The 13198-nt window shown below is 42.2% G+C and overlaps 1 protein-coding gene across 1 annotated transcript; it reads left to right on the forward strand.

Annotated features, from left to right (window-relative positions):
• Nucleotides 1-5565: 5565 nt before the first annotated feature.
• LOC114356364 (luciferin 4-monooxygenase-like) lies at nucleotides 5566-12656 on the forward strand (the record flags this gene model as incomplete). The annotated part of the gene is made up of 13 exons (XM_028309477.1): nucleotides 5566-5643; nucleotides 7702-7887; nucleotides 7957-8161; nucleotides 8272-8452; nucleotides 8665-8784; nucleotides 8965-9139; nucleotides 9223-9357; nucleotides 10026-10157; nucleotides 11180-11257; nucleotides 11648-11794; nucleotides 11884-12040; nucleotides 12117-12249; nucleotides 12560-12656. Coding segments are annotated over exons 2-13 (1737 nt in total), but the record flags the coding sequence as incomplete, so codon positions are not given.
• Nucleotides 12657-13198: the final 542 nt, after the last annotated feature.

Raw genomic sequence — 13198 nt, forward strand, 5'->3', positions numbered from 1 at the left:
GCTGTATCGATGCAACCGCGGAGTCGAACAATGCCTTCATCGTCCATATACGGTGCAAGCTTCCAAAATCGGCTCTGCCTTTCAACTGGGGCAGACCTTTGCAGCGCCTCACATTCCTCCGAGAAGGATTCCTTCTGGTAACACCTGAATATATGTTGCTCAGCCCTCAACAAGTCCTCGGCTTCAAGAGGTTTCAAAAGCTTCATGAAATGACAAGATGAGGATGGACGTCGTGAATGATGATTCAAAAGATTACCCAAACGAGTCGAAATTAATTTTGAATTTATTCGATTTCTTAGAATTTGGATAAATTGGTGCGCACGGGCAGTAGCACGCACAAATCTCAGCCAAACAGAAAAACGCGTCGAATCTGCTACGACCGGGATAGACGTATCTATCGTTATATGAATGCTATCAATGTTCTTAAATTCTCGAAAGCATTCTTTACTTAGAGCTGACGAAGATTCAGTATTCCGCCAAAGCTTCAACTGGTCGCTGGGTAAGGCCTCATCCCAGCCAACCTTGTCTGTCCAGGCAGCCTGGANTGCACCGCAAACAAGCCAAGGACCTCATCCAGCGCCTCATAGATGAAGGCAGTTGTTACTATTAATTACATTATTTACGAATTGTAAGAAGCCAAATTCAATGTTACGTATATTGTTGACTTTGCCGTCAAGTAAGTACAGGGACAGAGAATTAGGCAACAAGCGGTTGATTGATGAATGGAAGAGCTAGCATTCGAGGAACTACAATTCGTTTTACTGTAGATGTTTGGGGCAAGACATCAGAAAAAAAATGTTGAAAAATTTCACTTGTTACTTAAGAGATTCTTAGTAATAAAGGACATTTAAAGCAGGTACATAATTTAGGTGCAATACCTACGAAATGATGTAACATTAAACGCGATTATTGTCTAGAAAATAAATGTGTTCCTCCATTGACACGTTGGCTTATTACAGCTTAAAATACATACAGTTGAAAATTTCGACAGGGTTGCTAATTTACTCCGTAGCTTAGTTCCCTGCAAGCAAAGTCGTGGGTCCCACCTGGGGCAGCAGTGCGTTTGTTGTAGTTTATATAACATAAGCAGTGGTTATTAATCTGGTATTGTATCACTGATGTTTTCCGAACAAAATAAAATAAATAAATACTTTCGTATTTAAAAAGTTGCTATGGACAAGCAAAGCCGTGAATTCTATTTAAAAAATATAATTAAATTAAATAGAATATAATAATACCACTTACTTCAAAATTCATGGTGAAATTAAACTGAAAATTATTGTTATCTTAGCTGAACAAGGTGCATGATTTAATGAGAGTTTTCCAGAGAATTCTGGTAGGCCGAGCGGGACGAAGCCCAGCCGTTGGCCGCCAGGGGTTCATCGTGACGGCTCTATTCAGCACTGAAAGCTTTTATTGACAACGGCTTTTTGTTCTAAGTCAATTACTGTTCACTTGTTACCTTTATTTATCTTTGCTACGAAAGGCGCAACCTTTCCCTTTATTTGGCCGCGAATCTATCAAATATTGCCGATGAATGCTGCTGATCTTTGATGCGACTACCTATAAGCCGGGTTATTTGGGTGAATAAAAACATTAAAAACCATAAAGAATTTGTTGGCATTGAGGGTCAGTACGAAGCTTTATTATTTTCATTAATACTATAATAATAAAAATGAATCGCAAAATGTGTTGCTAAACGCATAACTCAACAACGCCTGGACAAATTCTTTTTTTTAATGTGTTGAAGTCCAAGGATGGTTTTTACGGCGAGAAAAGTTCGAATATTTTCCGGGAAAACCATAAAAAAAAACCTAGAAACTTCACCCCTAAGGGGGTAAAACAGGGTCCACGCGTACGATGTCGCGGGCGGCCGCTAGTTTTATATAGGTAAAAGAATATTAAGGCGATTACATGGCCGAACGACCTTGAGCATTAGAGCGAGACAACGCGCCTCCCGCCGTGCGCCCGCGCTTCTGCCCGATACCAAAGTGCGCTCAGAATACAGATGCGAAGCGCTGCCAATTCTAACATAACTGCCTACGGGAATGTTGACTCGATTTTAATTTACGCAGATCGAAAAAAATTGCGATGCTTATTTTGTGTTTCAAAACAGAATTTAAAAAAAGAAAATAAATCATATACAGAATAATTATAATTATCGTCAGCATATTTTCAAACTGAAACAAAATTGAAATAAATGATTGTATTTCAATTACACATCATTATACCTACTTCAACTAGTACCATAACAGTACTTATTATTATTCTGTGCCATAACTATGAAAAATAAACAGTTATTTGCTCCTGTAAAGTTTGCAAAAAGGGGCATACCTTAGCAGTTTGAAAGTTAGGCTGACGATATTCGTGTGTCTAAGTGAACAGTGAAACAGTTTTTAAGTGTGTGTACGAGTACCTACCTAAATGTAAATGTCTGTCTGTCTGCGGGTATTCAAAATATTGGTCAAATATCGGTCAACATTNGACCTGAACAACGGAATATGTACAGGTAGGTAAGTCTGAAGGGGTCGCCAATGCCTACGAACTTGATCAAAATTACCTCATCAGATATGCGACCGAGATCGACGAGTTGTCATCAAAGTGCTCGACAACACACAGGACCATCTAACTTTACGCATTGTGCACGTGTGCTAGTGTGTATATAGGCACTTGATTGATTGCTTCAATATCTGTTAGGGACAGAGCAGGTTTAAAGTCGCAACCAAGTTAGCTTAACCTTGTTTATAGTTTTTTAAGTAAGTGAAGGTACCTAATAACAATTTTAAGTTATGAAAATGGTTAAACTAGATTGCTACCCGGGCGAGACTCATGTCGGTATATTTTTCCTGGAAAATATAGCTAAACACCCCACTACATTATAATAATCACGAATAAAATTTATGATTCTCTTTCACACAAAATCTACTGAACATACTTTGATAAAATTTTACAGATCCCTATCAGTTGCATGGTTACACTCCGGAAATAACTAATCTAACGTGTAAGAGCCCTCATCAAGACAAAACTATCGAGCCCAGATGCGATATATGGTAGCTGTAAGGAAAGGGAGGAGTTGGGTGCTCCGCAGGAGACCCGGCATCAGGTCCATCTCAACTTAATATTGCGATCCGAATTACATAATACATAATGTAATAGAAAAGTGATATACGAGTAATATTATTGTATAAAAAAAAGTCATCGTTTAATTTAAAATAAATCATTTTAACATACTTAAGAATAAAATAACTTAAGAGATATGGTATGTATATGTCACCGTAATATTGTGAATTCCGTCAGATTATAATCTGACGTAGTTGAATTACAATCTAACCTAACCTAACCCACTGTTAGTTTACAATCTCACGCGTTATATTGTAAACTGACGGAGCTTACAATTTCGCGTTGACATATACATAATAATATGTAGTAGTAGATATAGTATGGCCTTGTATTACTACATGGATCTCACAATATTTGGTATTTTATTTTACATTTCATAGGAAAACTTAAATGTTACGTTAAGTGACATTTAAGTAAAGCCAATTACCAGTTTACACCTATAGTTAGACAATTAATTAACTTTATCGCGGACAGAAAACGATGTTAATAATTTATGAGATTCAAACTACTATTTAACAAAAAAAAGATTATTACATTTTGTTTTAAACTGGTTGATAGGGGTACTGGATAAGTCTAGTTCCGTGTCATCACAGACAGAATTAAATCGAGTAATTACTGAGTTGTGAGTGTCACGTGACTTTTTTTTTACAAGTTATGACTTTTGATGGCTATAATACAATATAAAATAGGATTTTCTTTCACTTCCATATTAAGATTGATGTCTAAAGTTACGAGTAGTAAGTCAAGTTGATGTCACATACCTACCACAGGACTGAAACAAAACCATCGGTGCGGTGCCGGAGACAATTACATTGGGATTACATGCTGTCGGTCAACACACGTTTCATTAGGGCGCTAGGCGCGCCTGTGCTGTGAGCGCTGCGGCCGCCTGCCTTCCTATTCCTGCCTCCTACCTTATGCCGGCCGCTTCCCACAACCGTCTTTATTCCATCTCCTTTTCGGTTCCTTTATTAAGCAGCAAGCAGATATAAACATTATGTCGTACCGAGTACAGTACTTAACAGAGAAAATAACACATTATTAGCATAATGTAGATAGATAGTTACACACACATTCATAAAATTAGATAATAATTATCTTACTTTACAATTACTCACCAAATTACTAGCTTTGCTCAGTTTGGTTTAAAATATTTGATAACGTAGTTGGAACCATAATTATAACTTCTTTTTCTGACCTGTCATTATGACTAATAAACTTGCTTTTTCAGCTTTACGTTTGTTTGAGCATAGCAGCGCTAGCGCCCCAATGTTAGTGCCTTTTCACACGTCCCGGTTGCCGGCTAACCGGCGCCGGGTATCCGGTGGTGAAGTGTATGGGCATGGTACGTAGCTTTCACATGTTCCGGCGTAATTAATCCGGCATGCCCATACACTTCACCACCGGGTACCCGGCGCCGGTTACCCGGCAACCGGAACATGTGAAAAGGGCCTTACTCTACCACTACCGAGAATACCATAGACTATAAAAAAGCAGTAGGTAATAACATAATATGCAAATTACCTATTACAGTGCTGTTATTTTAGCCATAACACAAAAAAGATTTCCCGATTACAGCGAGTAGATAAGGCCCGGCTATAAGGCCGGCGCGGCGCGCTCGCGCTCCCAGTCGGCCGGCGCTCGCACTTCACACAAATTGTTTGTGGAAATATTGTTTCAATAACACATCGCAAGTAAGTCATGAAAAAAGAATTAAAAATAATAATTGATCAATCCAGTAATTAGCAGTGATTAAAGTGCGATTGTTGAGGTCACCACCCTTATGCTGTCATATNGGGCGGAAAGCTAGTTAGATAATAATTATCTTACTTTACAATTACTCACCAAATTACTAGCTTTGCTCAGTTTGGTTTAAAATATTTGATAACGTAGTTGGAACCATCCCAACTAATATTATAAATGCGAAAGTAACTCTGTCTGTCTGTCTGTCTGTCTGTCTGTCTGTCTGTCTGTCTGTCTGTCTGTCTGTCTGTCTGTTACGCTTTCCCGCTTAAACCTCGCAACCGATTTTGATGAAATTTGGCATAGAGATAGTTTGAGCCCCGGGAAAGAACATAGGATAGTTTTTATCCCGGTTTTTGAAACAGGGACGCGCGCGATAAAGTTTTTCTGTGACAGAAAAAAATCCACGCGGGCGAAGCCGCGGGCGGAAAGCTAGTAATATTATAACTTCTTTTTCGGACCTGTCAATTATTATGACTAATAAACTTACTTTTTCAGCTTTGCGTTTGTTTGAGCACAGCAGCGCTAGCGCCCCAATGTTACTCTACCACTACCGAGAATACCATAGACTATAAAAATGCAGTAGGTAATAACATAATAAGCAAATTACCTATTACAGTTCTGTCATTTTATCCGTATCACAAAAATGATTTCCCGATTACAGCGAGTAGATAAGGCCCGGCTATAAGACCGACGCGGCGCGCTCGCGCTCCCAGTCGGCCGGCGCTCGCGCTTCACACAAATTGTTTGTGGAAATATTGTTTCAATAACACATCGCAAGTAAGTCATGAAAAAAGAATTAAAAATAATAATTGATCAATCCAGTAATTAGCAGTGACTAAAGTGCGATTGTTGAGGTCACCACCCTTATGATGTCATATTTTTTAATTTTAAGTTATGCCATATAACTTTAAATCGTCAATTTAATTGAGGGCTGATTTTTCAATCGTCAGATATCTTTTAACTGAAGAATAAGCTTGTCATTTTGACATATTTCCCATATTGAAACTGTCAATTTGCCAAACTTATAACAGTTAAAAAATACCCGACAATTGAAAAATCTGCCCTAAAATAAAATTAAATTTAGTTTTCAAGCAATCTGTCGTTCGAATTGACGATCGTTTACAACAAAATCAAAACAATAATAGGTATTATCTTGCAGAGAAAACGATCAAGAAAATAAAGTTACATACATTTTACGTAAATGCGCTTATCTTAAATATTAGTAACACTGATGAAGTAGATTTGTTTTGACGCGTTATCACTTTCAGTTTTTATCTTGTTACAGTTTACGGAAGATTTTATATTAAAATAAATAAAGCCGTANCGCGATCCCCATCCTGTTTCGCATCAGTCAGGGTCACTAATTATTGTAATTGCAGTAATTTATTGAATACAAAAACAACACGTTGTATTAATTAAATTACTCTTAATAAAATTATTTTGAAGTCTTATGGTCGCCGGCCGCACACGGGCTTCACGCCACAGTTACAAACGCCGCCGCAAGAAGCTAGAGGCGGCTATAAATGTAGCTGAAGCGCGCGATAGCCACTTGTGGCTGCTAGTCGTCACTTGTGGTCGGTGGCCGCTATTTTTAAACCCATTCAGATTCACTGAGTCTGAGATAGAGTGAGAGGGCGCGCGAGTAGACAGTGGCCCGTGTGTGGCGACCCTAAGTGTGGGATATTTTTTTCAATATTCATTTTTAGAATTTATTATGAAACAATCCTACCAAGTTTTATCTATTAACACCATTGTACTCCCTACATAAGGGAGAGTCCGGTAATTAGGACCAGTTTTTTTTCAATCCCATTTTACACATAGTTTTCTTTTGTTTTTGCTAATGTCCATGGTATATAATAAAATAGAAATTATTCAACTTACTATTTCATATGTATTAATTAACATGTTTTTTGTATATTTAGCACAAATCAACAAAATACGAGTTCAGAGCTTCGGTCCAATTTAGCCAACCGGTTCGATAATTTGTACCACAGGGTTACTAAATTGGATTTCAATAAATTTCAAGCCTATAAAAAAACCATGGCAAAATATTATACGATACATTCGTAACAAATTAGGTAACGAAAATGAACAGTAGTTAATAACATAGACAATTGATATTGTTTTACACGTTATCACGATTTTGAGTACAAGTTTTGTAATTCGAATTATCGTAACGCACAGTTGTACCTAATCTATTTTGCCAATCTTTTGCTTTCATTTATTGTTAGTCAAAGATAACTATGCTATTATATCTTGAAAATAATGATCTACCAAAAATTTTTCAAAATCCTTTGGTAAAATTCCATACAACTTGATGTGGTACAATTTAACCGACTAGGTGATAGTACTTTTAAAAAATCGGTAAAAAATATAGCTTATAAATGTTTCAAATAATTGTAATCCACACTAATTTATGCTTCTAATTAATAAATTAGAAACATTGTGTGATTAAATTTAACAAAATTACAAACTAAACATACATTTTCAAAAGTTACTTGAAAACAATGAAAAAAATCTTTTCAAAATAAAACAGACGTGTTATATTATGTCACGACAAAAACCATATGGCCAATATTTATTGAATTTAGTTGTGTATCGCTGAGTGTTGCAATTACAAACATTCAATAAATACTTTACGAAATATGAGGGTGGTACAATTTACCCGGCGGTACAATATACCGAACTCTCCCCTAATAATTATGTTACGTAGTTTAAGTAAGTGTTTGTTTTCCATCCAAATAAAAAAGTAAACACTGCACTCGCATCCGATCTGATGAAAACCCGAAATCACCCTCTTTAAGTACTTGACAAATTGAGCTGAGCATCCCCCAGGCATCAGGCATGTCGCACGCGGTGGTGCGCGGCGCGCCGACGGCGGCGCAGCGGTACGCGGACGGCGCGCTGGACGCGTGGCTGCGCGCGCGCGGCCGGGAGCCCTCCCGCGAGGCGCGCGCGCGCGTGTCCGCGGCGCAGCTGCTGCTGCACTGCATGCGCCAGGCGCCCGATTTCGTCTGCATGGTGAGTGCGGCCGCGCGAGCCCGCCGCCGCCGCTGGGACCTCGCTGTTACCCGTCTGTTCTTGCGCCAGATCAACGGCGCCACCGGCGAGCAGACCACGAACCGCGAGATGCTGGAGCTGGCCATCCCTTTCGCGCGCAAGCTGCGAGCCCAGGGCCTGAAGGGGAAGACCGTGATGCTGGTGGCGCGCGACCACGAGCGCACCGTGGCGGTGTTCCTGGGCCTGCTGCTGGCGGGCGTGCTCGCGTACCTCACTGATCCTGGTGCCACTAAATGTATGTCGACGAACTTCCTAGATTCACGTCAGTGCTAACAGAGATCACTGAGTATTCAAGTTATTTTTTGTGTTTGTGTCGTTTTGCATATTAAACTGTTCTTGTTCCAGATGAGTTGCAGCACTACTTGCGGCTCGTGGAGCCCGCGCTGGTGTTCTGCGACGAGGCGACGCAGGCGGCGGTGCGCGTCGCGACGGCCGACGCGCCCGCGCCCGCGCACGTGCTGCCCATACACGACGACGCGCTGCTCGACTACATCCAGGGACACACCGACGACCTTGACTCTTTCGAGTGCGTACTAAACATTACGGTAGAGTACAATGAATGACGAATTTGACAGTGATTATTATTCTTCAAATGCACGAAGCCCCAAAATAAGATTAGCTTCGAATAAAAAGTAGGTCCTTAACTTCTTTATATCCTAATCCTGGTGCCCTAAGCTACTGTGTCTTTTACTTCCATTCTCGTTGTCTCGTATGTGGCACCCGCGTGGTTGTGTGCAGAGCGGAGGACAGCGAGGAGGGCGCGGCGAGCCTGCTGCTGCCCACGAGCGGCTCCACGGGGCTGCCCAAGGCGGCGCAGTACAACCAGCGCGCGCTGGTGGCGCAGCTGCCCACCGTCTGGTCGGTTGCACATTGTTATTCATTATTCATTAATAACCAAATCCTTTTCGAATTTGCATTTTTTTTTAAACGCATATCATGTTTCGCATAATTTTTAGACTAGACTAGTTCACACTTCTTTTTTCTTTTGCAAAGTTTTATACTTTGCAAGTTTCTGGTTAAAAAAAGTCACGTCCACAGGATGCACTACGAGAAGTTCCCCACGCCAACGGAGCGCGTGATGTTGCTCACGACCCCGCAGTGGTGTACCTTCACCATCACCGTTATCACGTGCTGTGTGTACAACGTCACACTGGTCATGTCTCCAAAAGAGGCTACCGTGGAAAATGTACTCGACATGATGCAAAGATGCAGGGTATGACATGAATAATTCTGAAGGTGGCGTTGCTAGTGTCGTTGAGGTCGTTACATGACGAGTGGATTGTGTTATGTTGGCAGCCAACTTGGACGTTCTTCGGGCCGCCGTTCGCCAAGAAGCTGGCCAAGGCGGCGACGCCGGACCACTTCTCGTCACTGGAGACCGTGATGACGCTAGGCTCGCAGTTGTCGCCCGACATCATGGCCCTTCTAAAGGTAACAACAATTAGTTAAGTTTTATGTAACACTTTCATCTTTGAAATTAAAATATTATAAGAAAAATAGCACAATTAATAATTGCCGACTGAAACTGTATGTTTATTCCTAAAAATACCCAATGGCATTTTTATACAGAGTGGAATTTTGTAATGCCACCTGGAGGGAAAGTACTCAAAAATCTCAAAGAAAACATTCCTTTCCTCGTATTTTTTAAAAGAAATAGAATTGCATTCAAAGATTTCCAAAAATTTGCTAGCCACACCCGGGAATCGAACCAACTAAAATCTGTTAAAAATGACAGATTTTAGTTGGTTCGATTCGATATTCGATATTCGATAAGGATGAAATCTCTCTAACAAACTTGATAAATCAAATGAAAGGAAAACCAAATCTTAAATTATTTTAATTGTACAGAAAATTGTATGGTATGGTAGTGAATTTTCGAAAAATTTTCGAAAATCTTTGAATGCAGTTCTCTTTCTTTTCAAAAATAAAGGGATATTTACTTTCAGTAAAATGTTCTATCTACAGTATTAAGAGTACTTTCACTCCAGGTGGCATTACAAAATTCCACCCTGTAGACTATATTAAGCTTAAATGTGAAATTTGCGTCATACAAAAATGAATTGAAATGGTGGTGGGAAAGAAGGTTTGATCGTTTTCAGGAAAAAATGGCTCCGGGCAGCAATATGTGCGACGGCTACGGCATAACGGAGGTGCACGGCTTCGTCACCGTGGCCGAGCGGGACGCCGCGCCGGGCTGCAACGGCCCTTGCGCCAACATCTTCCACTACCGGGTGAGGCACTTACTTGATGTTATGTGACGCGTATGGCGTTCACCTTTGTGACACCTTTAATAGTTTAGCTGTTTCTACGGATTAACGGATTAGCAAGCTGAAATAGCTATGGGCAGGGTGCATAGTACGCAGAACTGACAGCCGATGGGGCAGCAAGGTTCTGGAGTAGAGGCCACGTACTGGAAAGCGCAGCATACGATGTTCACCCACAAGGTGGACCGACGACCTCATAAAGGTAGCAGGAAGGCGCCGGATGCAGGCCACTACCAACCGGCCTTTGTGGAAATCATTGGGGGAGACATGATCAGCAATGGACGTCCTATGGCTGAAATGATGATAAATGTTTCTAACGCATAGGTACTGAGACATCAACTGAGATGTCTTGATTTGTAATCTTCAGCTTGGTCTGGATGACTTTAACATCACACTTATGAGTATAATTCCATCCCAATCCAGGGACTGGGTTGGGTTAGGATTTTTTTTCTTTGCTTTTGAATGGTTAATCTATACTATTCTACTATAATTTGTCGGCCGTTTGGTGTAGTGGTTCAGAACGGACTACTATGCCGAGAGGTCCTGGGTTCGATTCCCGGCCGGGCAGAAATTGAAATGATGAATTTTAATTTCTGTGACGGGTCTGGGTGTAAATATGTACAATATGTATGTATTTAATAAAAAAAAAGAAAAGTATATAAGTAGTATATCCGTTAAGCTAGCACCCATAACACAAGCATTGAGTTGCTTACTTTGGGGCTAGCTGGCGCTGTGTGAAATTGTCCAAAGATTTATTTATTGTCCAAAGATTTATACTATATAAAGCTCTGCCTGACTCACTCACTTATCAGGAAATCTCAGAAACTATAAGTGCTAGGAGTTTCAAATTTTGCTTGGGGGTTCCATTTAGAACGTAGGTGCTCACCAAGACGGGATTTTTCATAAAGAGGATAAAACGGGATCCAAGCGTACGAAGTCGCGGGCAGCCGCTAGTCACTAATAAGTGAATACTTGCTATTGTTTTGCAGCTCCTCAAAAGCGACGATGAAGATGCTGCCACTGATGAAGAAGGAGAACTTACCGTTAAGGGCCCTAGTCTTATTAAGGTAATCGCGTCTCTGAAAAGTTATGAATTATAAAATTCACTAGAGTTCGGGCCTGAAAATCATAAACATAATCTTCCTGCAATAGTCAACATAATAGTCAAAATGTTATTTCTGTAAAACAATTTTATCGTGTCGAGCAATGGTAAAATGAATTAATTTTTAAATATCTGGTTACAAACTAACATTCGACATTTGAAACACCCGGCATTACCAAAACCTAAGAAAATTTTATTACAGCGTTGCCAATATGGGAACTTCAAATTGGACCATCCTTTACTATACTAAGAAGTAGCCCACTCTCAGGACTTGCCTGAATGGTTATAATTTGCGACAATTTTGGATATTTCCCCGTCTCATCTGTTCTCTCTAAAACATAATTTTCTCCTCCAGGGCTACTATAAGAACGAATCAGAGCTGGCGGAGAGCATGACGGCGGATGGCTGGTTCCGTACGGGTGACGCCTTCCGCCAGGACCGCGCGCGCCGTCTCTACTACTGCCGCCGCATCAAGTTCTGCTTCAAGTACGAGAACTTGCTGGTGAGTCGGACACGTATACCTACCTACTGCAATGCATTACATAATTGAGTGTAATAAGTGAAGCGAGGGTCACTGTGGTGCCGACGCAGGTGTCGCCCGAGGAGCTGGAGCGCGTGGTGGGGCAGCTGCCGGGCGTGGCGGAGTGCGTGGTGAGCGACAGCGCGCGCGGGCCCGCGGCCGCCGTGGTGCTGCGCGCCGGCGCCAGCGAGCCCGACGCGCGCCGCGCCATCCACCGCGTCGTCGAGAGTGAGTACACGCGCGAGCCTCGCGGGAGGCGGCTAGCACGCGCCAGGCCTCGCTGACCCGCTCTGCTTGCCCGCAGCGACGCTGAGCGACCACAAGCGGCTGCGCGGGGGCGTCGCGTTCGTGGCCGCCATCCCGCGCACGCACACCGGCAAGGCGCACCGCCAACAAGCCAAGGACCTCATCCAGCGCCTCATAGAACCCGCGTGGTCGTGCGCAGAGCGGAGGACAGCGAGGAGGGCGCGGCGAGCCTGCTGCTGCCCACGAGCGGCTCCACGGGGCTGCCCAAGGCGGCGCAGTACAACCAGCGCGCGCTGGTGGCGCAGCTGCCCACCGTCTGGTCGGTTGCACATTGCATTATTCATTAATAACCAAATCCTTTTCGAATTTTCATTATTTTTTAGACGGCATATTATGATGTTTCATATTATTTTTAGACAAGATTAGTTCATACAATGAACTTCTCCTTTTGCAAAGTTTTATACTTTGCAAGTTCCTGGGTTAAAAAAGTTATGTCCACAGGATGCACTACGAGAAGTTCCCCACGCCAACGGAGCGCGTGATGTTGCTCACGACCCCGCAGTGGGGTACCTTCACCATCACTGTTACCTCGTGCTGTGTNCTTGAGATTCAGATAAATTGGGAACTACTTTTTTCTAATCAAACCCTGTTATCATTGAGCATCGGACTTTTTGTTGATAAGTACGAAGTAGATATTAAGAAAATTAAATAATTTTGATAAGTCGGTAGGTAGTGAGTGGGCGACACGAAATACCTACTTTACGTTGCATCTCGCATGTGCTAGTCAAATAAGGTGACGCTATATTCACCGATGTGTAAGTAATACGGATGAATATTAATTATCCTGCTTTCGCCTCCGAGATTTATTTTACCATGTAGTACCCCTGTACGACAACCCAATCCGCACACAATATTCAGCGTAGTAGTATTAAAAAACAAAAGAGCGGGCAACCCCACCCCTACCACGCTGTGGGCTCGGTGTCCGAGCGGTCTCATTCCTTTGTGCGCACGCGCAACGACCGCACGCAGTATAAGAAANAGGCATGTCGCACGCGGTGGTGCGCGGCGCGCCGACGGCGGCGCAGCGGTACGCGGACGGCGCGCTGGACGCGTGGCTGCGCGCGCGCGGCCGGGAGCCCT

The sequence above is a fragment of the Ostrinia furnacalis genome, unplaced genomic scaffold (genome assembly GCF_004193835.3).
Source record: "Ostrinia furnacalis isolate ACB-3 unplaced genomic scaffold, ASM419383v2 OfSCF2800, whole genome shotgun sequence".
Taxonomy (NCBI): Eukaryota; Metazoa; Arthropoda; class Insecta; order Lepidoptera; family Crambidae; genus Ostrinia; species Ostrinia furnacalis.